General features: G+C 43.9%; 1 protein-coding gene across 1 annotated transcript in view; it reads left to right on the plus strand.

Annotated features, from left to right (window-relative positions):
• The window catches only part of LOC311367069 (ATP-citrate synthase-like), a 30,401-nt gene that overhangs the window by 1,164 nt on the left and 5,974 nt on the right, over positions 1–23,263 (plus strand). Inside the window, exons 2-18 of the mRNA XM_084485890.1 lie at positions 2,178–2,361; positions 4,369–4,491; positions 8,023–8,085; positions 8,510–8,700; positions 9,879–9,958; positions 10,221–10,351; positions 11,126–11,244; positions 11,824–11,960; positions 12,687–12,748; positions 13,404–13,521; positions 13,810–13,964; positions 15,765–15,858; positions 18,813–18,954; positions 19,106–19,274; positions 19,667–19,771; positions 20,127–20,323; positions 23,078–23,159. Coding sequence (XP_084342016.1) covers positions 2,203–2,361; positions 4,369–4,491; positions 8,023–8,085; positions 8,510–8,700; positions 9,879–9,958; positions 10,221–10,351; positions 11,126–11,244; positions 11,824–11,960; positions 12,687–12,748; positions 13,404–13,521; positions 13,810–13,964; positions 15,765–15,858; positions 18,813–18,954; positions 19,106–19,274; positions 19,667–19,771; positions 20,127–20,323; positions 23,078–23,159 — 2,127 coding nt within the window. The 5' untranslated portion in view covers positions 2,178–2,202. The remainder of the gene's footprint in view (positions 1–2,177; positions 2,362–4,368; positions 4,492–8,022; positions 8,086–8,509; positions 8,701–9,878; positions 9,959–10,220; positions 10,352–11,125; positions 11,245–11,823; positions 11,961–12,686; positions 12,749–13,403; positions 13,522–13,809; positions 13,965–15,764; positions 15,859–18,812; positions 18,955–19,105; positions 19,275–19,666; positions 19,772–20,126; positions 20,324–23,077; positions 23,160–23,263) is intronic.

Consider the following 23,263-nt stretch of genomic DNA (forward strand, 5'->3'; position numbering starts at 1 on the left):
GTCAGCCAGTGGGAGAGCCCAACGTCCGACATTTTACACGGCTAAATGCACACAGACAATGGATTTGTTTCATGGATTATTGCCGGCCAAATACTCTTGACATCTGGACGGATAATGGCTGTTGACGTCTAGGATAGCGCTTGGCTGCCCTACTCGTTCTGTGGGGATGTGGCCATCCTTTTGTTTGTTCCTTTCATAAACCATCTCTCAAATCGAATGCATGATGCAATGCATGATGAGGACAACAGCTAACCTGACTCCTCCTAACGTGTGTGTGTGTGTGTGTGTGTGTGTGTGTGTGTGTGTGTGTGTGTGTGTGTGTGTGTGTGTGTGTGTGTGTGTGTGTGTGTGTGTGTGTGTGTGTGTGTGTGTGTGTGTGTGTGTAAGAGACAGATGTACATACATTAAACAAGTTGTCATTTAATGTATGTAACGTTACATTCAAAGTTTCAGTGGAGGTGAGGCAGACACATTAGCAATTAACTTGGGTGAGAGGGGGACTGTTGGCAGTGATAAGGTTGCACAGCTGGGTTGCACAATCTGTAATGTCAGAGGTGGAATGTCAACACTGCAAGTACGACTGTGTGTGAGTGATTGGGATCTGTTAAAGTAGTAGTACAATCAAGCCTGGATGGTATCTGAAATTGCACTCAAATCTAACCCTTCCTATCACGTGACCTGCTCTTCTGAATTCATAACATTGTCATATCTCAATTGGCAAGTTGTTGCCATATTACCACAATTGTCTTAGGTTGGGTAAGATGCAACCTATTTTATAGTCTATGCATGTAACACATTGTATTATTTTATAATGCAGCAATACTTGTACTTGGCTGATCACAGCTCACATATCTTGTACCCCACCACCTAGCCAGTTATTATAAGTGGTGGCATTCAATCTTTGAGCAAAAGATTTAACCATAGTCAAGTCTCAAAAATCGGATTTACTGCTTAGTCTAACAGAAAATGTACATCTTTCAGAGTCAGAGTCTCTGTCTGTAGGATAAGTTTGATATGTGTATATACAAAGGCTATAGTTTGTTGACTAAAGGAAGTTTGGTTGTGTCATAAAAATATTTGAACTTGCACCTCCCAATATTATGCAACAGGACATGGAAGTACACAATGCAACAGTATCCGGTTCTATGGAAAGATAAATGCTCATAATCTTAATCTCAAATCTCCATTTCCTTTAATATTTTAAGTAGACTGGTTTGACAACATGATTGCTTAAATATTACATGACATTTATTAAAAAATTAGAACATCCTTTAATCAATGCACTTAACTGTTTTTCATACTAAACAAAACCATTTTGGGATTGAATGTGTGTAGTTACACCCTAGTCCCTTGAAAAAACTGTACATTATTCCCAACAATTTCCAGTTCCAACTGCCCAGCTGGGATCCAGCCGACACCGCGCCTTAACTGAACTGACCTGGTTAGCCTGGCCTCCAGTTATAGGCTGCTGAAAGAAGCAGAATTGTACAGAGAAAGAGGAACTGGTATCAGACCCTGACTTGCATGACTGATTTGGTTGGAAGTATCCCGTATACTCAATAATACTTGTTAACCTTGTGTTGGAGGTTGTTTTTTGGGGGTTTCATAGAGTGATCAGCCCCCCCGAATACCTGTCCAAACTAATTGTCCTAAAGCTGGCCACTGATAGATTTATCATTGGCCTGGACTTGCTGTCCAATATGTAATTGTGCTGTTGGTTAATGTCTCATTTCAAAGAGTCTTTTGTCTCCGCAGTAATGCCGCCATCCGCGTCCTCAATTGTCTAATCCCACAGCAAAGTACAACACATTGAAATCTTCCTGGCCTTCTCATCTACTCTGCAATTAAGCTATTTGTTCAGGCCAACCAAGGCTAGCCTAACACAGCCCATGTTTGGATACCACACTTCCGTTCTGTAAGAACAGTCCCAAGGTTTTTTGTGGTAGTTGACCTTTACAAGCAATACTCTTGCCAAACACTTTGCTGTGCTGATGTTAAATACAATAAGTAAAATTCCAAAATTTTGATGGGCTTTGTGTCAGGTCCATGAAGAGCGACTGGTTGGTTGAAAGAGATGTTGGCAGGTCGGAATTTAACCTGTGCGCTAAGCCCACTGCTGGGCTGGCGAGGGGTTGAGTCAACTTGTGTTTAAAAACACACTGATCTCTTATCTCCAGGTCCCTCGTGCTACCCAGCGCTGTCATGTCCGCCAAGGCCATCTCGGAGCAGACGGGGAAGGAGTTCCTCTACAAGTACATCTGCACCGCTGCCGCTGTGCAGAACCGCTTCCGCTATGCCAACGTTACCACGGAGACGGACTGGGAGCGCCTCACCCAGGAGCACCCCTGGCTGCTCACCGAGGTAGGGGTGAGACTGTGAATAGAGACATGGTCACTTAGGTGCAGGTAGGGGTTAGAGAGTGAATACAGAGACAGGTCATTAGGAAGCAGGTAGGGGAGGAGATGTATAAAGTACTAGAGACCCAGACTTAAGTAAAGGAACAAGTACTGTATCAAAAAAGTGACTTGAGTAGAAGTAGAAGTGTTCTTTAAACACCCCCCTTAAGTGGAAGTACTCAAGTAAGTATTCAAAATGTTTTGTACTGAAGTATTGCAAGTAGTTTATTTTAAAATGTACTACTCAAGTACTGAAAGTAAAAGTATTGTTATGTTTATATTAAAGAAAGCAGTCAAAAGTTTGAATATCATATTGTTTATATTATCTCAAATATTTAAACTGAAGTACACACAATTCCTTTGGCTGTAGCAGCAGTACAAGGACAGAAATACATACAGAGCTGTATTAAAGCTGTCAAAGGCAACATACAAGTGTAAAAACAAACAACTAAAACATCTCAAAGGCCAGAGGGGTATTCCAAGAAAACGGCTAAGTGACAAACATGGGTAAGTTCAAGGACAATTCCGGTATTTTGAACATTGAGCCCCCTTTCTGGTTTGTCTAGGTTGAAATAGAGTGGTTGATTCCGACATTTTGACTATTGGTCCTGTCTCGGGTATTTGGCTCATTTAGAAGCGCCCCTGCCTGCTTCAGAATGGCTGGCGACGTGTCCTTAAAACAACCCTAAACATTAGTTTTCAGAAATGTGCAACTCACCGAGTGGTTAGTGGTGTTTGTTGATGTTCCAAATCAAGTATCGTAGTGAAATACAGTTTCTGTCGTGTTTGGTTGCTATTTTATCGCATTTTGTAAATCCCTTTGATTTCTGTTGGAAGACTCATTGCTCGTTGGCCGGAAATGGAAAGGGGGGCTGTTTACGTTTGGTTGTAGTCTTTTCGTTCGGTTCTAGCCCTACTGTTGAGACAGAGAACCGAACGAAAAGACTACAACCAAACGTAAACAGCCCCCCTTTCCGTTTCCGGCCAACGAGCAATGAGTCTTCCAACAGAAATCAATGGGATAACATTTTTATAATTGTAACGAGTAACGATTCAGCACATGAAAAATGTATTGGAGTAAAAGTATTAAAGTCATCAAAAATATGTAGTGAAGTAAAAGTGGAAAAAAAAAGAATACTCCAGTAAAGTACAGATACAGCATTTTAGTACTTAAGTACAGTAGTGAAGTAGTTCTACTTCATTACTATACATCTCTGGGTAGGGGTTAGTGACACAGAGACAGGTCATTAAGGAGCAGGTAGGGGTTAGACAATGAATACAGAGACAGGTCAGTAAGGAGCAGGTAGGGGTTAGACAATGAATACAGAGACAGGTCAGTAAGGAGCAGGTAGGGGTTAGACAATGAATACAGAGACACAAGTCAGTAAGGAGCAGGTAGGGGTTAGACAATGAATACAGAGACAGGTCAGTAAGGAGCAGGTAGGGGTTAGACAATGAATACAGAGACACAAGTCAGTAAGGAGCAGGTAGGGGTTAGACAATGAATACAGAGACACAAGTCAGTAAGGAGCAGGTAGGGGTTAGACAATGAATACAGAGACCGGTCATTAGGGTGCAGGTAGGGTTAAGGAAGTGAGCCTAGTATGGTTTCAAAATAATCGACTGTGCAAAAATATATTTGTGCATAGAACATAGCTAACACCAGAGTGAAGGGTTCAGGAAAGGGGTAAGAGCAGCACAGAGCATCTACTAACTCTCCTTATCTCTTTTGAGATCCCTATCCCGATCCCTAACCCTATCCTGGTTATGACTGCTTGACATTCAAGACTAGAATAGCCCTGAGAAGCTCTGTATCTCCAACTATTGTATGGAACACCTGGACTCTGCACTGTTACTGAAAGATGCTTGTTACTATCCTATGAGGTTCTGTTCAGTGTTTCTTCTGTTTATACCCTAATGAGGTTCTCTGGTGTTCTCCTCTGACTCCATGTTGTCTTGTGTCTTGATGCAGAGGTTGGTGGTGAAGCCAGACCAGTTGATCAAGCGCAGGGGGAAGCTGGGCCTGGTGGGCATCAACCTGGACCTGCAGGGGGTACAGGACTGGGTCAAGTCCCGCCTGATGAAGGAGACCATGGTGAGCTCAAATCATACTTCTGCTTGTTTTCAGCAATTTCAGTTCAGTTCAATTTTCAGTTTCTCCAGTTTATTTTCGATGACCCTTTCAGGAAAACATATAACTTCCTGCTTAAAGTTAGGCCCTGTCCACACTAACCCGGGTAAATATACAAACGCATGAATGTTTATCCGTTTAGCCCTTCCGTCCACATTAGAACGGCGAATTCCGACGCTGAAAACTATGCTTTTCAAAAACGGGCGCTGAGGTGGATAAATGTGAAAACTCTGGGTTTGCGTTGTAGTGTGGTCAGGGTAGACGGAGGCTTTTAGAAACGATTACGTTCGGTTGCCATGACACTGCCGCAAGTTTGCGCTCGAGACCGAGACGCTCATCTAAACAAACATGGCAGGTGAAATAGAAAAGGATGATTTATCTGAGCAACGTACTTGTGTTTCTTCAGTTACAACTCGGCATACTGTGTACTACGTATGCGTCACTCCAACGCCGAAGGCGAGCGCTGTACTTGTTGTGCTTAAGAGATGGGGAAAAAAACTTAAAGACGCCAGTTCAAACGGTCCTTTGTGCTTTTGGTTTGAGCCATATTTTCGCTTGAGTGAAAATGATAAGCCAGCTGATCAACTGCAACTATCAGCTGATCGCGCACCTGTAATCTAAACAGAGAGGCGTAGGCATGAGTCGCGTTACCGTGACGACAACTGTTTATCAAAATCATTTCAGTGTGTGAACGTGGATGCAAAACATTCCGTAAACGATATGAAAACGATAGTGTGGACGGAGATCGTTTTCAATGCGACTGTGCGTTTTTATATTTAACCGGGTTAGTGTGGACAGGGCCTTAGAGTGTGGTTACGTTATATAAAAGGTACAAATGAGTTGCGATTTCAAGGAGTCTGTCCAAACTCTGCCCACGCTAAAAAAATGCTTGTTTTAAAAGCACATTTCAAATAGCAAAATGTTGCATATTTTATATATGAGGTATATTGTAGGTCATTGTATTGTCTTGAAATGTACCTCGATATACATTGCTTCAGATGTTTTAGGAAAATACAATTGATTCTTCTTTGAATTCAAAAGTAATCCATAAACATCTGTGTACATCAAATTAAGCACCACAGCATTAAAATAATAAGAGGAAATGATGGGTATGTGTTTTTATAAATGACTAGCAATGCTCAACATAGTACCCCATTGTATCAGAAGTATTTGTTTCCGTCCAAAGCTCCCTGCATTGTGTGTCTGATCAAACATGGTATTTGATCTTATTTTTGTCTGCCCTCCCGTTTATGTCTGTGTTCCTTTAGAGTTCCACACTCAAGTGGTAACGGAAAATGTAATGGACATGCTCAAATAAATGTCAGTTCTATTGGAACCTAAACCTAGAACTTCATATTTGTAGCACGACACACATATTTTGCGTCTGTCCCAACTCGGCTAGGTCTGGTCTTGCTGTGTTTCACAGTTCTGTCCGGTCAAGTGAGGTTGGGACTGAATGCGTTACATCGATTCAATTATGAGGGTTAAGTAATTCTGTTCCATTAGCATTGGTCAAGGGTGACGCCCCTCGAACTTCTGTCGCCAGTTAGTTCCTGCTCGCCAGCCAGGCCAAGAGGCAAACTCTCCAGTCTCATCTAAGCTGTACTCACAGCTCAGTTACTCGTTTGATTTGTTTGGCGTTATAACTGGTTTGACCGTGACTAAGACAAAATGGCCTTCTACCACACTGTCCCAAATAATGGAAATGCAAACCAGGGCTGTGCTCTGAACTCTGAAGGAGCACCAGTCTCGGGTTCTAGCTCTGCCGCTCATGTAATGGAAAAGCCGCCCAGGCGGCCTTGTTGAGGTGTAGTCCACCCCAGTACCTAGGCCTTCTGCTGAGTGAGGTATCATGCTAGCTCCTGGGCTACCAGAGACTGGTGGTATGTTTAGCTGAGCAGGGGTCAGAGGTAGAGGCCCTGCCAATGTCAGGGAGATCTATTCTGGTCCCCAAGGGGGGAAACGAGTAACCTGACTCTAATGTTTCACACACGCTAGTGTTGGTCCTCATTTCATGTTTCCTGTTTGTCATGACTAGGGATGTGAATAACTCAAATTTTTCATGGTTGAATAATCAGTGGGTGGTGTGAACGAATAATCGATTATTCGATGTGTGCCGACATTCACAAAGGGCAGCCATGGATCATCGGCAAGAAATCACTTAATATCTTAAATGCAAAAAAAAAAAACTTCTGTACATGATTAATAATAATAAAAAAAAACTAATAGTGCTACAGAACCAACATTAGTTCTGTCCGTTAATTCTTGTTTATTTGAATGGGAAAAAATGTTAACGGTCCAAATGTTAAAAATCGGCTTTGACCCTCGGGAACGAATAATCGAATATTCTGACCCATCCCTAGTCATGACATAACTTTGCATGACATTTTTCTGTTTTCAATTATAGCCCTCTCTCCATCCCTCTTCTTCGGGAGGTTGAGGTTTTTTTCTATTTATTTATTTATTTATTTGTTATTTAATACAAATATCCCTCCTTTATAACTAATCTATGGTTTCTCATACCTAATCCTAAATCACCTACTTTGTTCTTTGTGAGCATTATATGTCTGCCCATAAACTGTATGTCGTCACCCTCTCTAACCATCCCTGGAAGGAGGTCTCCCTCTTTGTTTTGGGTTGTCGTGTAATGTGAGCCCTTTGAAATTGTAACTGTGATTAAGGGCTGTACAAATTTTGACATACCCAGAGTGACATACTCTATGTGGATGCCTTTGGGCACCTCTGCTATCGTACACATTGTTGACATAGCCTCTGCTGTCGTGGACATATAGTAAATCTTATGCTATGCATGCAGATTAGAAAATGACACTAAAGCGTCTCCATTGTGTGGGCTGCATGTTTACCTTTGAGTCATTTGCGCAGACGTTTTCGACAGACTTTTTTTTTTTCAACTTGTACTTATACTTCCAAATATATTCGTTGACTTGGTGTACAGGCTTACATTGCTTTGGATAATGTGGCATATTATGTTTGGTAAATATATTACAAGGAATCATCGACTGTATCAAAAGTCGGAACTGAAATGTTTCAGATAAATTTGCATAGGACTCCCCCTTGCTTTATATTGTTGTACGACTGGTTCACTATGAACTTGGCATGTGTCTTGTCAATGTGGGAGATTCTGTCCAGACAAGAATGTTTGTCTACATCTCTCATACAACCTTTCCTGCCTGTTTCAACAAAGAACCGCTCTCTGCATCGAGATATCACATCAGATATCAATTTAGCTCCTAAACACAAGGCCAAACAAGGCCAATTCTAGGTACCACAGTGATGCATTGCGGGTCATCCACTCGACTACTGAATGCTATAGGTGTTATTAAGTGTGCCCAAGACATGAAGAGGAGGCCAGATAAATATATGACGCAGCACATTTATTATTCTCTTGTCAGCCAGTAGCCCTTATATCAGGTTGGGCAAACATTCCTGTGGTCGCTCAGCATTTCTATAGTGTTCTTACTGTTTTTTCTCCAGGTTGCCAAGGCCAAAGGTGTGCTGAAGAACTTTCTGATAGAGCCGTTTGTGGAACACGCCCAGGTGAGGAACACACACTCGCCATTGACTCAAAGAATTGTTTGTTTATCATTCGATTTTACATAGTAAGAAAATATATATCATGGTAACATTTTGTATAATTATTTATAGATATTTTAATATCTAAAGATTATTTCAATTTGAAAAAAACTATGGGTCATCAATTCTAAAAAATCAATGGGTCATCAATTAAAAAAATTGACAGACAGATTTATATTCTCGTATATAACTTTGTCTGTAGGTTACGTAACATTCATGTTAGTGTGTGGTTGAGAGGGCTTTATTCTTAATTAGTGTGTGTGTGTGTGTGTGTGTGTGTGTGTGTGTGTGTGTGTGTGTGTGTGTGTGTGTGTGTGTGTGTGTGTGTGTGTGTGTGTGTGTGTGTGTGTGTGTGTGTGTGTGTGTGTGTGTGTGCGTTCGTGTTCAGAGCGACGAGTTCTACGTGTGTGTGTACGCGGCGCGGGAGGGCGACTACATTCTCTTCCACCACGAGGGCGGCGTGGAGGTCGGCGACGTGGACGCCAAGGCCCAGCGTCTGTTGGTCGCCGTGGGCGACAAGCTCAGCGAGGAGCAGGTCACGGAGAAGCTCCTCGTGCACGTCAGCGACGAGAAGAAAGGGTACGCCCATGTGATGTCTCGCCTCAAATGTTACTGTTGTATAGGGTTAGTTTATTATTCCCGCTGTTGGGTACATGTCATTGAGGAGCATTAGGGGGGTAAAGGGGCATATCGCACAAGGATGCCTACAGGCTAGCCTTTGGACATTAGGGGATCGAACCCAGGGTATTTTGGCTAGGGACATTCTCGCTGCCTCACACTACCCTGCACCTCAATGTTTTAAGGTGACACTCTTAAGATTATCCAGTTTTTTTTATTCTAGATGTTTGTGGAATTGGGAATGTTACTCAATTTGTTATTCATTTTCTACAGCGAAATAATAAGAGAATCAACCGTCCCAACTCAATTCCGTAAAGGCTATGTTCAGATGCCTACATGTCTGTCGTTGGGTCAAAAATACTAGAGGGCTTCACCTATGAATTTAAAATCTAGATGTTGGAAAATTCGCTGAACACAAAGTTTAAGAGGTCTAGGGACCTTTTTGTTTTTCTCATGGCCCTCATAGCAGGAGGTCATATTTCTAGTTGTAGCTCCATGGCCCCATCCCTTAGCCATCTCCAATCTGCAACACCTGCCTTCTGTTTGTAGCCACTCTGTAGTTAGCTGTAGTGGGAGTGCTAAGCCAATGTCTTCAAATGAATTGCCTTTTCCTTCTAGGCTTCTGCTACAACAACACACTGACCTCTTCCAAAATGGATAGGGTTACTCTTATTTCTAGTTGACATTCCCCACTTTCACTCCCTGTTCCCTACCAAGGAAGTCCAGGGTTGTTTTGTACTGTGGCTCCATTTTGTCTTTTGGCCTACCTGGGGGGTGTGGAAGGTGGCTAGGTGTTGGTATCGTAGCGTTTATTGGAGACACTGTGTTGGCAAGAGATGGGAGAGGAGGTTGGCAGGTAGATCATATTATGTGTGTACAGTGGAGCTATGGTACCTGTGAGGTTTGTTAAGTTCTATATATGGTGGGGTGTGTTATGGTCTCTGGGTGGTGGGGTTAGGGTGACTTATGGTCTCTGGTTGATGCTAACTCCTTGGACAGGAGTGGTGGTAGAGCAGAGTCTCTGGGACTTTTTTAAACCAAACTTCTGGATTGATTTTGATTTCTGGTCTTCTCTTCTAACCCAAAGTTCCGATTTATTTATGCATCTTCTAACCCAAACTTGTTGTGTTGCCTCCTAGAGTGCTGGCTAGTTTCATCGTGGGCCTATTCAACCTCTATGAAGACCTGTACTTCACCTACCTGGAGATCAACCCACTCGGTAAGAGTCAGAACCTTCCGGATGTCCAGACCGTCAAATGGTCATTTTCAAGATCAAGTTTTGCATTGAAATTGGACAGATGGGAATTGTACATTGTTGTCAAATAAATTGGTTATGAATTACCTGTAACTAATGTGTTCATTTTCATAATATCATTGCCTCCTTCAAGTATTTATTTTAAACAAATGTGGATGTGGGTGAAGAATTGACCAACAGACGATCACCAAGTAATGGGAAACATATTTTTTCCGCCTCTTGCCAGTGGTGACTGGAGACGGGGTGTACGTCTTGGACATGGCTGCTAAAATCGACGCGACGGCCGACTACATCTGCAAGGCCAAGTGGGGAGACGTGGAGTTCCCCCCACCGTTTGGCCGAGAGGCCTATCCAGAGGTACCGCACTGACGCTCAGACACTGTGGCTGGTTGTTACTGGAGTCTCTGCTAACGCTAGCTGTTAGCAGAGTCTCTAGTCTCTAGTTAACTATGTTTATTTTACACTAGATTTACAAAGTATACTTAATTTGGGAATCGAAATATAAATAATCGCGAGCTGTCCCCTAAAATAATGTCAATTATTGATACATTTACGAAAGCGGCATTACAGGCCTTATTCTAGGTTTTTTTTGTATTTAGATGGCAGACTGTGTTCAGTTTGGCTGATCAATTTTCCCTAAATACAAATGACTGAGCTGCTTAAGTTTTGCCTTGGCATTGAGCTGCAAGGGAACTATTTGTATAAGAGGCGCCACTGTTATGTTATGGAATGTCTTAGGCAATTAGGCAATGGTGTTGGTGCTGGTATGATCTGGGCCTATCACTACCTTGAGATGGGCTACCTGGGTTTATGTCTAACAACGTCAAGGCATTGTCTAAGCACTTCCTGTGCAGGATACGCTGATGTATCCTCTTGTCTGAAGATGCTTCAGTGGCCGCTTCTTTAGCTCACTAGCCACTACGTATTGGAACAGCGGGTACAAGAGAGGAGTTGGGTGTGTGTGGAGATTTAGGAAATGAGTAGAACAAATGAAGTGTCCAGTCAGCCAAACACAGCGTCTTTTTCCACTCTCTTTTTCCTCCTGTCATGTGCGCATGTGTGTCCTTCAGTTCGAGGTGGAGCTAGAGCCACTAACATCGTTGTGTTGTTGGTGTGTTTGGTGCTCTACAGGAGGCCTACATCGCTGACCTGGACGCCAAGAGCGGCGCCAGCCTGAAGCTGACCCTGCTGAACCCCCGCGGGAGGATCTGGACTATGGTGGCGGGGGGCGGAGCCTCAGTGGTCTACAGGTAGCGACAGAAGTGCTAATATTTGTATGCTCATCCTGAAATGACTGCAAAAAAGTGTGTGTGTGTGTGTGTGTGTGTGTGTGTGTGTGTGTGTGTGTGTGTGTGTGTGTGTGTGTGTGTGTGTGACCGACCTCCACTGGCCCACATTCCCAAATGATGAGTTTCACTAATTATTTAACCTGAACCCATGGATCATTAAAGAAGGATGACAAAGAAACCCTTTTGGAAGAAGGGAGTCCCTATCATAGCTGCAGGAGAACACTCATTGTCTATGACATGGGGCCATACTGCAGCACGAAGCATGCTGGGATATTTGTGGCTCGGGTAAGCCTGAGGTCCCAAAAAAGAGGCATTAAAAAATATTATAAGTATATAATATAATATTATAAACAAATACAAACTCCCATGTGCCTCATGTGTCTCACCTCGAGCGGCCAATCAGCATGCAGCGTCTCACCTCTAGCAGCCAAACACCAAACAGGAGGAGCAAGAGCCGTCTTATCTACTGTTTCACGTTGCCGTCTTTCGTGGACCATGGCCTGCCGTGACTCCCGTGTGTGTCTGTGTGTGACCCCTCAGTGACACCATCTGTGACCTGGGCGGCGTGGACGAGCTGGCCAACTACGGGGAGTACTCGGGCGCTCCCAGTGAGCAGCAGACCTACGACTACGCCAAGACCATCCTGTCGCTCATCACACGGGAGAAGCACCCGCAAGGTGGGCGGGGCCTCGGGTGGCAGTTTTGATTTGTGTTTCAGTTTTTTGTTTATTTTGAACTTGGTGAAAGAGGCTGTATCTCTGCCTGATGCATGCTGGGAAGAGGGGTTCCATAGAGGAGCCTCTCCACCTCGACTAGTCTCCTTCACTAGGAGCCTTGTCTCTGTTTCCTTGCCCCTGAGCTTTTAAACTCTCATTCAGTTTATTTTTTTTTTCAACCAAGCACGCGTTGCCAACAATGGCCTCCTCAGATGCTGACCGGCCTTGGTGTGTAGAGTTACACAAACGGTTGCTTGTATCGGATGCTTGTATCGGGTGCTTGTATCCATACATAGCAACACAAAGCAACATACATTGCATTGAGATACAGGACTCTTGCACACACGCACATGCGCACACACACACACACACACACACACGCACACGCATCACAGTACTGGATGTGTACAAATAGCCTTCTGTTGGTCCTGTTCTAACCAGTTGTTCTAAATTGGTTTCCACGGGACTGATGCGAAAATGTATTTTGGTAGGTGGTTCAAGGTAGACTTGAACGAATGAAAACAATAAAGACGTGCTACATTCACGCTCTCTGCTTTGCTCCGTTAAAACAAAAGGATTCTTGTTGTTTGTGTCGAGTGCCGATATGAGACGTGAAACCCTTCTCGTTGTCTGGTTACCACCAGTCTTGGTCTTACTCTAACGCGGCCTCCTCTGTTGTCCTTACAGGAAAGGTCCTCATCATTGGTGGAAGCATTGCCAACTTCACCAACGTGGCCGCCACCTTTAAAGTGAGTCCTTCCAGCACTTGTTTGTGCGGGACACTTCACACGTAAATGCTATATTTAACCAGGCATGCTAGGTTACATAACGGTTATGTAAGGATGTACCGTGTTGGAGGATAGTGGTTGGTTTTCTTTGGCCTGCCCTTTGTGTTTGTGAAACAACATGTTTACTGGGGATATGGACGCGCCAGCACTGGTATTGGGTCATGGTTTGAAACTAGGTTCAAATGTGTTGTTCAATGACTATCAATCCATTATGAATTATGAATATCTGATACCAATATTCTTTTTATGATAAGATAAGACGTACTTTATTAATCCCGATGGAAAGTTAGGGAATTATTAAACAAATGTTTATATTAAAGATGGTGCTTGGTGGTAGTGCATATGCTTTTACTCTATAACTGTTTGGCTGAAATTTGAATCGCAGCCCATCATATATGCTGATGCATATAATATATATATTTGTATGCATTATTCTTTTTGTACATATTGGACATCTTCATCTGTAATGTATGTCCTTTTATTTGTATATCCGTTTGCAAAAACGGGCGTATTTTGGGAGTAGTTTCAAATGAGACGCATTGTTTCCATTACGTTTGTGGGTGTGCTGGTCCTCTCGAGACATGAAGTAAGTAACGTGGGGTTCTGGGGTCCTCAGGGGATCGTCAGGGCCATCAAGGACTACCAGGGGCCCCTGAAAGAACACGAGGTCACCATCTTTGTGCGTCGCGGCGGACCGAACTATCAGGAGGGCCTGAGGGTGATGGGGGAAGTGGGTGAGGAAAATGTGATGTGATGATGATGTGCTGCTGCTGTTATGGCCTCTCGGCACAGGCTGTCCCACAGAGTTCCCAGCTATATTTGGGAGGGAAAATAATTTAGCAAGAAGTATCTTTTTATTACCATGAAATCAATACCATATATTAATAATGTATTTCATTGCAGTGCTTGTTGTATTTATACAATTTTTTGAGTTTTGCTCTTTTGGAAATTTCCCATGGAATTGCTATTTTAACAAAAAAGGGTTTTAAATGTACGCTTATTGTATGTTTTAAATGTTTTAGGAAAAACGACCGGAATCCCCATCCATGTTTTCGGAACGGAGACCCACATGACGGCCATCGTTGGCATGGCGATGGGCCACCGACCAATCCCTAACCAGCCCCCGATGGACGCCCACACCGCCAACTTCCTTCTCAATGCCAGCAGCAACGCAGTGGTATGTCCAGTTAGCACCACGTCTCCACTGGAAAACCAACTTGTTTACACTAGTTACCTGAAATTGGGCTACGTTTGGTTAAGATTAACACTTGAACTAGCACGTTTACACTAGCTACCTTAAGTTTGGTTGAGATTGGTTAAGTTTAACAGAGAAACCACAACGTTTACACAACGTGATTCTTCTTTGTACCAATTCTGTCAAAGAGCACGTAGTATAGTGCTGCTGTAGTGTCTACTAGGGCTGCTCGATTATGGAAAAAATCATAATCACGATTATTTTGGTCAATATTGAAATCTCGATTATTCAAACGATTATTTTTGAGTTTGAAAACATGATGCATTTATTCATAATTTCTCTCCAAAAAAAACACTTTGTAAATGAGAACTTCGAAATTTCCCCTTAAAAATATACACAGAATGGTCAAATAGAAAATAAAGTCCAGATATGAATCCAGCTGTTCTGCAATTTCTATTTAAAAAAAAAAAAAAATATATATATATATATATATATATTAAAATCGTTTCAACTCTATTATATTAGTTTGGTGATCGTTTCACTCTGAAATCGAAATCGCGATCAAAATTCGATTAATCGCCCAGCCCTAGTGTCTACCTAGCATGCTTTTGAGCACAGTTTTGGTTCTGTGTTCAAAAGTAACTCTTTTCATACCCTTAGTATTTTTTCATTGATAGTTTTCTAATTGAGCTTCAAACACTGTTTGTTGCTTTGCAAATGTTGAATCCACCAGAACGCTGTAAACGCTATACCCATTTTATCTATGTTTTGTGTGAGAACATTGAGGGTGAGGGTCTAGACTCTAGGTGATTGGTTTGTTCGCTGGCAAACAACTTTTAGGACACATCAGTGCGACTAACCACCAACCACACACAATGCAGCGTCATTGAGTCTATTAGACTATTTAAACTAGTGACTAAAAATCAGATAATGGTATCACCTGCGTAGGGGAAGGTGTCTCATGCGCACCTAGAGTTGACCTCTTGAGCAAAACTTCTACCTCTTCCTTAATTACTTAAAGGGGTCTCTGTATAAATGCTTAACTTGTACCAGTGGTGGCTGGTGGTTTTTAAAGTGAGAGAGGAAGGACTGCGCGCTTGGTTGCCATTGGCCTCCTTGCGATGTTAGTGGCGTATGGTGGCATAAGTATGTGAGAATCAAGTTGTTTCAGGGTGTTTTGGTGAACTACAAAATAGCAGGGAGGGATAATTATGTGAATAAAATTGATACAAATCCACCAGTGGCAGCATTGTACTTTGAAAGCTGGTGGGCAGCATGTCTTGGACTACAAGGGCAGAAGGAAAGCCAATTAGTCAAATCAGGCCTACTCTTGATTTGTAAAACTAAAAAAAATCAAAAAATCAAAAAATCATTGGGCCTATTTTTGCCCTCAATGGCTGAAGCTATTGGTTGTAATTTGGCTGTGTTTATTTTCAGCTACAATTGTTTTAAGAAAAGACCAAAAGTGATGCCATTTAAAATGCGTCATGCTCTGAATCATTCACTAACATCCTTTCCACAATATTACAGAATAAACAGAACAGAACGGTCAGAGTAACAAACAATTAAAAGAACAACAAGAACATAATTTCACAACTATTGACATGGGCTGTAAGCCTAACATTGTTTGAGGCAAATGTGGATGTTAATGGATGTTTCAGAACGTTTGGTAGCACCTGTGTTACAGCAGTAGTAATTGTCATGTTTGGTCACTCTTATAACATGCACGATACACAGAGATACGTCATCGTTGTGCTAATATCTGTGTCTCTGGTGCTATAGACCCCGGCTAACACCAGGACCGCCTCCTTCTCGGAGCCCAAGCCGGCCGGAGAGGCCACTCCCCCGAAGAAACCCAAAGCCGGGTTCCAAGCAGGTAATTGGACCGTGCTGGCCTCCTCCTCCCCCCCTTCCTTTCACCTCCATACATCCACGTTATCATTGATACACCCCTTCTTTGTTTCTCTCCTCCCCTCTTCCTGTTAGTCTCTTACACACTTTTTTCTTTCCTCTATTTTCGTTGGTTTTTTTTCCACTGATCCGTATGTTTTTGTGTTGTGTTTATTTTCCCCCTTCGTCCTCCTTTATGTCTGTAAGACTCTCTTCTTTCTATTCTCTTGCCCTTGAAGAATTTGGGCATGGCCAACTACAAAGGTAAGGGCCAGGTGTGTCTAAACTCCACCCAGTAGCCCCGCCCCCCCCCTCCTCCTTCTCCTCCTCCTCGCACACATACACTTCCTGTCCCCTTTTTTCGTTTCCTGTTCTGGATCAGGGGTTCCCTAATCGCACAAATCAGACTTTAGATTAGTAATCTAAAGTAGAATAGCAGACTTGCTCAAATCTGGGTGAAAGGGGCGTTTCTCTTTATTTTGTTTCGACCAATCAAGTCACCGGAGGCGAGGATTTGTACGGGCGTAATAGACTAACACAAACTCGGCCATAACTCGTAAACACGAGCATCCTGCTGGACACCGAAGTTTTTAGAAAGTGTCTGTGAAGGTTTCCAATCAACACTGGGGATTGCTAGTGCTTGAGTTCTGGATTTGGCCATCAGAATGGTGTGGAGGCATGAGTGTGATTTTTGGTTTGGTGATGTATTTCGTCAAAATGAACTAACTGCATGTGCAGTGCAAGCATTGTAACCTTTAACGATGACTAACCATTTGCACATTAAGCACAAGGTGAAAACCGCAGAGACAGTTCAGCAAAATCACATCGCCTCATTTGCTAGCAGTGTTGGCACGTACGGTGTGACTCCACAAGAGCAGGGAAGAGTAGCCAGCTCGTCAAAAAAAATTGTGACTGGAGATAAGCTCCCGTTACGCTTTGTGGATGGAACCTCGACTCGTAGTTCAAGGCAGATTCATCAACGAAGGCTCCCCTTAAACCCCACCCTCAGTTTAGCTTGGGTGATCATTTTCCAAAGCCTATTCTTGAAATATGGAAATGACTTAGAAGGCCCATCCCTAGTGTAGACTGGCCGTTGTAGAAATACAACCAGAGCACAACCTGACCACACACCCTGGTCAGGTTTCTTGGGTGTCGATGAAGACCATGGTGATCCGACAGCATATGCATAGAAAGTGCTTGAGTTCGGTTTACAATAGTGACTGGTGCTTGCGTTGAAATTGTTGTTGTGTTGGACACACAGTTTGCTTCCCCTCCAGCTGAGGGCGGGGGGGGGGGGGGGCTTTGAGAGCATGACGATCTCTGCATGCAACCGGTCCTCCTCTCTGCCATGGTGTGTTTTGTATATACTAGACTGTGTTAGACTCTTGGCAGTGTGTTATTATTTGTTCTCATTTGTTTGTTTTTTTGTTCATTTGCATCCCGTGGGCTGACAGAAGCTCAAGCCTGTCCAGGCCCCGGTGGAGGTAGGCCAGGGGACACCTTCATTACCTTCTATGCAGCCACCCTTCCTTCTCCACTTCCTGCCTCTCTCTCTCTCTCTCTCTATCCTGGCTGTGTGTCACTGTGCTAGCCTAGGATGCTTCCTAGCTAGGCAACGGGTCTAGGAGACATGCAGGGATCAGTCTAGTTCTAGTTCGGTGATGTTTCTCCAGAACCATTGGCAGTCTGGTCAGTGTAGGTTATCCCTTTTATACTAGGGTTAGGTCTTTATTTGATATCTGTGGCTTATTTTGAAAGAAAGCTCATTATGCATGTCACAGTCGGTATGTAAGCATGTACAATATCGGCCATCGGGGAATTGCCTTCAAACCTTGCTAAAGAGTAATTTGGTTATGGGCAGCTGGATAATTTTCTAATATTCTGTCTCTCACTAATCTGCTAGATTTGTCTCATCTTTCGTGTTTCAACTAGGACAGATAGTGGAGTTAAAATGTAGTAACGGCAATGCTAGCAGGCGAGACACAGTGTTTGTTTGTGCTGTGAGGGTCTCTCTCTCTTAACCTCTTCTCCTCTGTGTGTGACCCGGTCTGCTTTTAGAAACCTTTTTACGGGCCCATTATCACCCTCTATTCCCTGGACTATTTCGATTGCAAGTTATAGATACTGTAACTTATAGGCAGTGAAACGTGACTGCTGAACATTGGCGTCATTTCAATTCCTGGACTAGATCAGAAGCGTGTCAGAAAATTGGACACCAGGTGGAATGCAGGCTGGATGGCAGGCAAAGGCCCACAATCACACTACAGACGTTACAGCCATTCTGTGTGTTCATGAAATGCTTTTATGTTTTTGTTTTGTTTTTAAGATAATCCATAGCAACTGTGAAATGGTTAAATGTGGGCCCTTTAAAACAAAGAAACAAAAAAAGGAATAATGTCCAGCTGAATTTCACTTTCCAAAGAGTTCATAAATTCGAGTTCATAAATCTAAAAAATGTCCTCAAATACAGCATCCCCATTTCTGCTGCAGTGTTGTCATGTGCCGTGTGTGTTCTAGATGTTCATGTTTCCATGGAAACCCAGGGGGGGGGAATGCTCTCTGATCCCTTGGGTGTTCCACAAACATCTGGAGTGTGTTGCTTTGGAGTCATGATCACCTTCAGTTTTTATGTTTTTTTTTTTTTTTTTTTTTTGTTTTGGGTTTGCAGTGGGATTTATTTAGGCATTGATCAATCTGATGTGTACCTGCTCATGCTGTTGCTCATGCTGTTGCTCATGCAAACACTGGGGCAAGGCATACTTTCCTGTTCCCCTCTCAAAAGCCATCTCTGACTGCATCGCTCTGTTTGGTCCTGTAGTTGCTTCTCCCCTCCTCCCTCGTCATCTGTCCACCCAAAATGTTCACTCATTTATTTCTGCTCTCCCCGCCCCGCCCCCCCCCCCTCCACCATCTCTCTGGGGGTCTCCGTCTCTCTCCCAGCCAAGGCCACCACCCTGTTCAGCCGTCACACCAAATCCATTGTGTGGGGGATGCAGACCCGGGCAGTGCAGGGCATGCTGGACTTCGACTACGTCTGTTCCAGGGACGAGCCCTCGGTGGCGGCCATGGTCTACCCCTTCACGTAGGTCCTCCTCACCGTCCTCCCCCCCCCCCCCCCCCGGCCACCACCAAACGCCTTGGGGTCGCAGGTTGCTCAATGTAGTTTGTGGATCCTGAATTTTGTTCTTATGACGTGCTATTTTCCTCCACTATAAACGGGTTGTGTTGTGCAGCGGAGACCACAAGCAGAAGTTCTACTGGGGCCACAAGGAGATCCTGGTGCCCGTCTACAAGAGCATGGATGACGCCATGAAGAAGCACTTGGATGTGGACGTCCTCATCAGCTTCGCCTCGCTGCGCTCTGCGTTCGACAGCACCATGGAAACCATGCAGCACCCACAGGTGACCCCGCCCCCCCACTGGGGATAAACGGTGAAAACGCCCGAAGAAATGCAGTCCAGGAATGCCGTTAGATGGAATCGGAAAGAGTTCTGTATTGTAGATCCCCGCTGATTGGCTCGGTGCTAAATCCAAGCCAAGCCAAGCCCACTATCACAAGCATCTGCCAACAGACCCTGAATCACTGACATTTTTTTAAGAGTGGGCATGGATTCAGGGGCGTGAACCGAACAAGATCCCTTGGTTGCAATTTTCTGAATCCAAACATTGGAATTTGTGTCATGAATATTTAACATTTAAAGCATAATGAGCACTGAACAACGCATGAATAAGCACTAATGCTCCAGTAGCTAGGTCGTCATGTTGAGTGACCACTAAAGCTGAGTGCTCTCCAGATCCGAACCATCGCCATCATCGCTGAAGGAATCCCTGAGGCTCAGACCCGCAAGATCATCAAGATGGCGGACGAGAAGGGCGTCACCATCATCGGCCCGGCAACGGTACGTAATGCCAGTACCGCTTCATGATACAGAGGCTGTATCATGAAGACGATGTTCAGAAAGTGATCCCCATCTCCAAGATCCCTGTGGCAGTTTGGATTTGTGCCGTTCCTGTTGTGTCGCTTCCCCTTGTTCTGCAGAACACTGTATTGGTGTTTGCTTAAATTAATCTCTGTGATTCTGTTGTTACTTGTATTTTAAACCCTGTTTCAATCTTTTATTTTCACACATTTCTCGGTGCTGCTGTCTCACTCCCCTTCGTCGGTGTTGTTTTGCACAGAGCGCTCCCTCGATGGAGCTAGCTCTGACCCCGGGGTTGTGTTGTGACCACTCTGCGGCTGTGTTCTCCCCCCAGGTGGGAGGCATCAAGCCGGGCTGCTTCAAGATCGGCAACACGGGGGGCATGCTGGACAACATCCTGGCCTCCAAGCTGTACCGGCCCGGCAGCGTGGCCTACGTGTCCCGCTCCGGGGGCATGTCCAACGAGCTCAACAACATCATCTCCCGCACCACCGACGGCGTCTACGAGGGCGTGGCCATCGGGGGAGACAGGTGATTGGATTGGTCGGGGATGATTTACATGGGAACCGATGAGGAAGATGGCAGGGGGGGGGGGAACCTTTTTTCAAAACTGGAAATTGGTGCAATCATGTTGGCATCCAATTGAATCATTTATGTTGAGTTTTATTTACTGAAATTTGATCTTACCAAAATAAGGTATGGTCACTCTTCATATTTGAGGGCTTCTTATTTTGTGTTTCTGACTTCAACGAAGTGAGCTTTGAGAATTTTTACAAAACTAGAAATGTGTGGAGCAGTGGCGGCTGGTGGTTTTTTTTAAAGTGAGGGAGGAAGGTCTGCGTGCTTGGTTGCCATTGGCCTGCTACTGCTTGCACTGTTAGTAGCGTATGGTGGTGGCATAAGTCTGTGAGACTCAAGTTGTTTCAGGTAGGGCTGTACGGTATGGACTAAGATTTATATCACGGTATGATTTGAGGCATAGACGGTACGGTATTATATCACGGTATGTTAATTTTATATTCTAATTTTGATATAAATGCTTCTGAAGGGGTAAAATACTGGTTAGGTAGCTATTTTTGTATAGAAGAAGTATTTTAAGAACATTTATTGAGCAAAACTGCAATAGAAAAATTGTCATGGTGTTAAGCCAATTAAGATTGAGGGACTTAATTTGTAGATCAAGTCAATCCTCCTCGCTGTTTGTGTTGCAAAGATATGAGACCTGGGGCCTCATGTACAAAGCTTGCTTACGCACAAAAAAGCTGCGTAAGCAACTTCTCACGCAAACATTCGGATGTACAAAGACTGACTTGACGTGAGAGTGCAGTTCTCCACACAAAGTAAATGCCTGGCTTACGCACATTTCTGCTGTATTTTGTCAGTTGGCGGCACATAGAGGCAATGCAGTGCAACAACATTAGGCCTACACGATCACGAGTCATGAAGTAATATTGCAATATGAGGCTAGTTCAAAGTGGATTTGAACGTAGGGATGCGTGATCTTAAATGCACTTCAATCATGCGTTGTTGTTGTCGAGACGCATAATGTGACACTGTTGTTAGGCTAAACTTAAACAGACCCATAAAACTAAATTGTCAATATTGGAATTAAAAGGAAGCCCCAGCAATATTATTTCCAGTGATGGCTTATTTATTAACGTTACATATTTTCCGGACCACGCATGATATCTGGGCTAATTGATCTCTCTTCACGTATTTGTTGTGAAATTCTTGACTGCAATATTATTATGTGATGTTGAGTGGAGTAAACACAAGCCATTGTTACTTAAAATCAATCTATCAATGAACCAGTCGGCCAATTTTGAATTATGTACGCCTACATATTATTGACACCTTGGGTGTATGGGAACAACCTATCGTCAGCATGCATCCAAATAAATGAGAATATAAAAGCGTGTGTGTGTGTGTGTGTGTGTGTGTGTGTGTGTGTGTGTGTGTGTGTGTGTGTGTGTGTGTGTGTGTGTGTGTGTGTGTGTGTGTGTGTGTGTGTGTGTGTGTGTGTGTGTGCAGTGTTGGCCTTGTTAGAAGATATTGCGAATGGTCGCATTCAAAATGAACAGGTGTTCCGCGACTATTATGATTTTTTTTTTGGCTCATGATGACGGCTTATCAGCCGATTCGGATTCCCAAGAGCTATCTTCTTGGAACAATGTATTTCTCCTAACGAGGGCACTACTGCAGGCCTATTTATACTAATTAGCATATTAAATGAGGGAGGAGACTGGGCAGAGAGTCGGGCTCATGCATGTGCGCTCAATTTCACGTTAATTGGGATGTACAAAGAGAATCTGCATGACATCATGCTTGCACAAGGATTGATACATCCAGATTTTTTTGTGCGCAGCAGCTTTCCAGATTTTGGCGTCCACAAATCTTTTGTCAGAAATCCACGCAAGTCTTAGTACATGAGGCCCCTGGTCACACCAAACAGGATATTTTTTAAGTGATTTCAGAATAACGGCGTGTGTAGCTCCACGTTTTCGCCACCCTTTCAGAAGGTTTGGTAACCCAACGGACGAGTGTCGAAAATAGGTATGCTCAGCGCGTTTATTTCGGGACCATGCCCAACTTTTGGTGGTGGAAACGCCAATATAAGCAAAGGAGTACCGCTCAGTGGAAACGCCAATATAAGCGAACAGAGCTGCACTGTAACGCAACGAACAGTAGCGCACCGCTCGGTTGAAACAAGGCATACGACTGAGAGGCTTGTTGGTTCTCTTCTCGTAGCCTAGACTTGGGGGGGATAACCCCTCGCTCCGGGCTGCTCCACAGCCAGGGCTCCTGCTTATTGGTTCATAGCGCAGCCAGGGCTCCTGCTTATTGGTTCATAGCGCAGCCAGGGCTCCAACCTATTCATGAATAGACGTTGGCGCAATTCAGATTCCTTAGCTAGTCCCACCCACTCAGAGGAGGAATTACCTCCTCTCTCCCCCATGTTGAACCCATTGAACCCCATGTTATTCACCGGATGCCAGTAGTGCCCGAGAAATGAATGGGAGTAAATGGAGGCTGAGGGAGGAACGTCCTCCGGCAATAATTGTCAACAGGCGATAGGGGGTGCTAATGTCCCTTTACCCAGGGTAACGAACATTACATATACAAAGGCATTAAAGTAGTCATATTTAAGGGCATTAATTCATTACCGTAGTCTGGGCAATCTACATTTTTTTTATTCTCAACAATGTTAAGGAGGATCTTCCTCCCTCTCCTCACTGGAGAAGCCTCCACTGGTGTAGAGGTATCCTGAAACTCTCACTTGTGCAGGTATCCCGGCTCCACCTTCATGGATCACGTCCTCCGTTACCAAGACACACCGGGGGTCCAGATGATTGTGGTGCTTGGAGAGGTACAGTTGAATCGTTTTTTTGCTTGAAACATTTTCATCAATTTATTAATAGATTGAGACGATTGAAACAACAAAACTGTAAAACGCTGCAAGTCACATCACCA

The sequence above is a fragment of the Micromesistius poutassou genome (assembly GCF_964030765.1).
Source record: "Micromesistius poutassou genome assembly, chromosome: 21".
Lineage (NCBI taxonomy): Eukaryota > Metazoa > Chordata > Actinopteri > Gadiformes > Gadidae > Micromesistius > Micromesistius poutassou.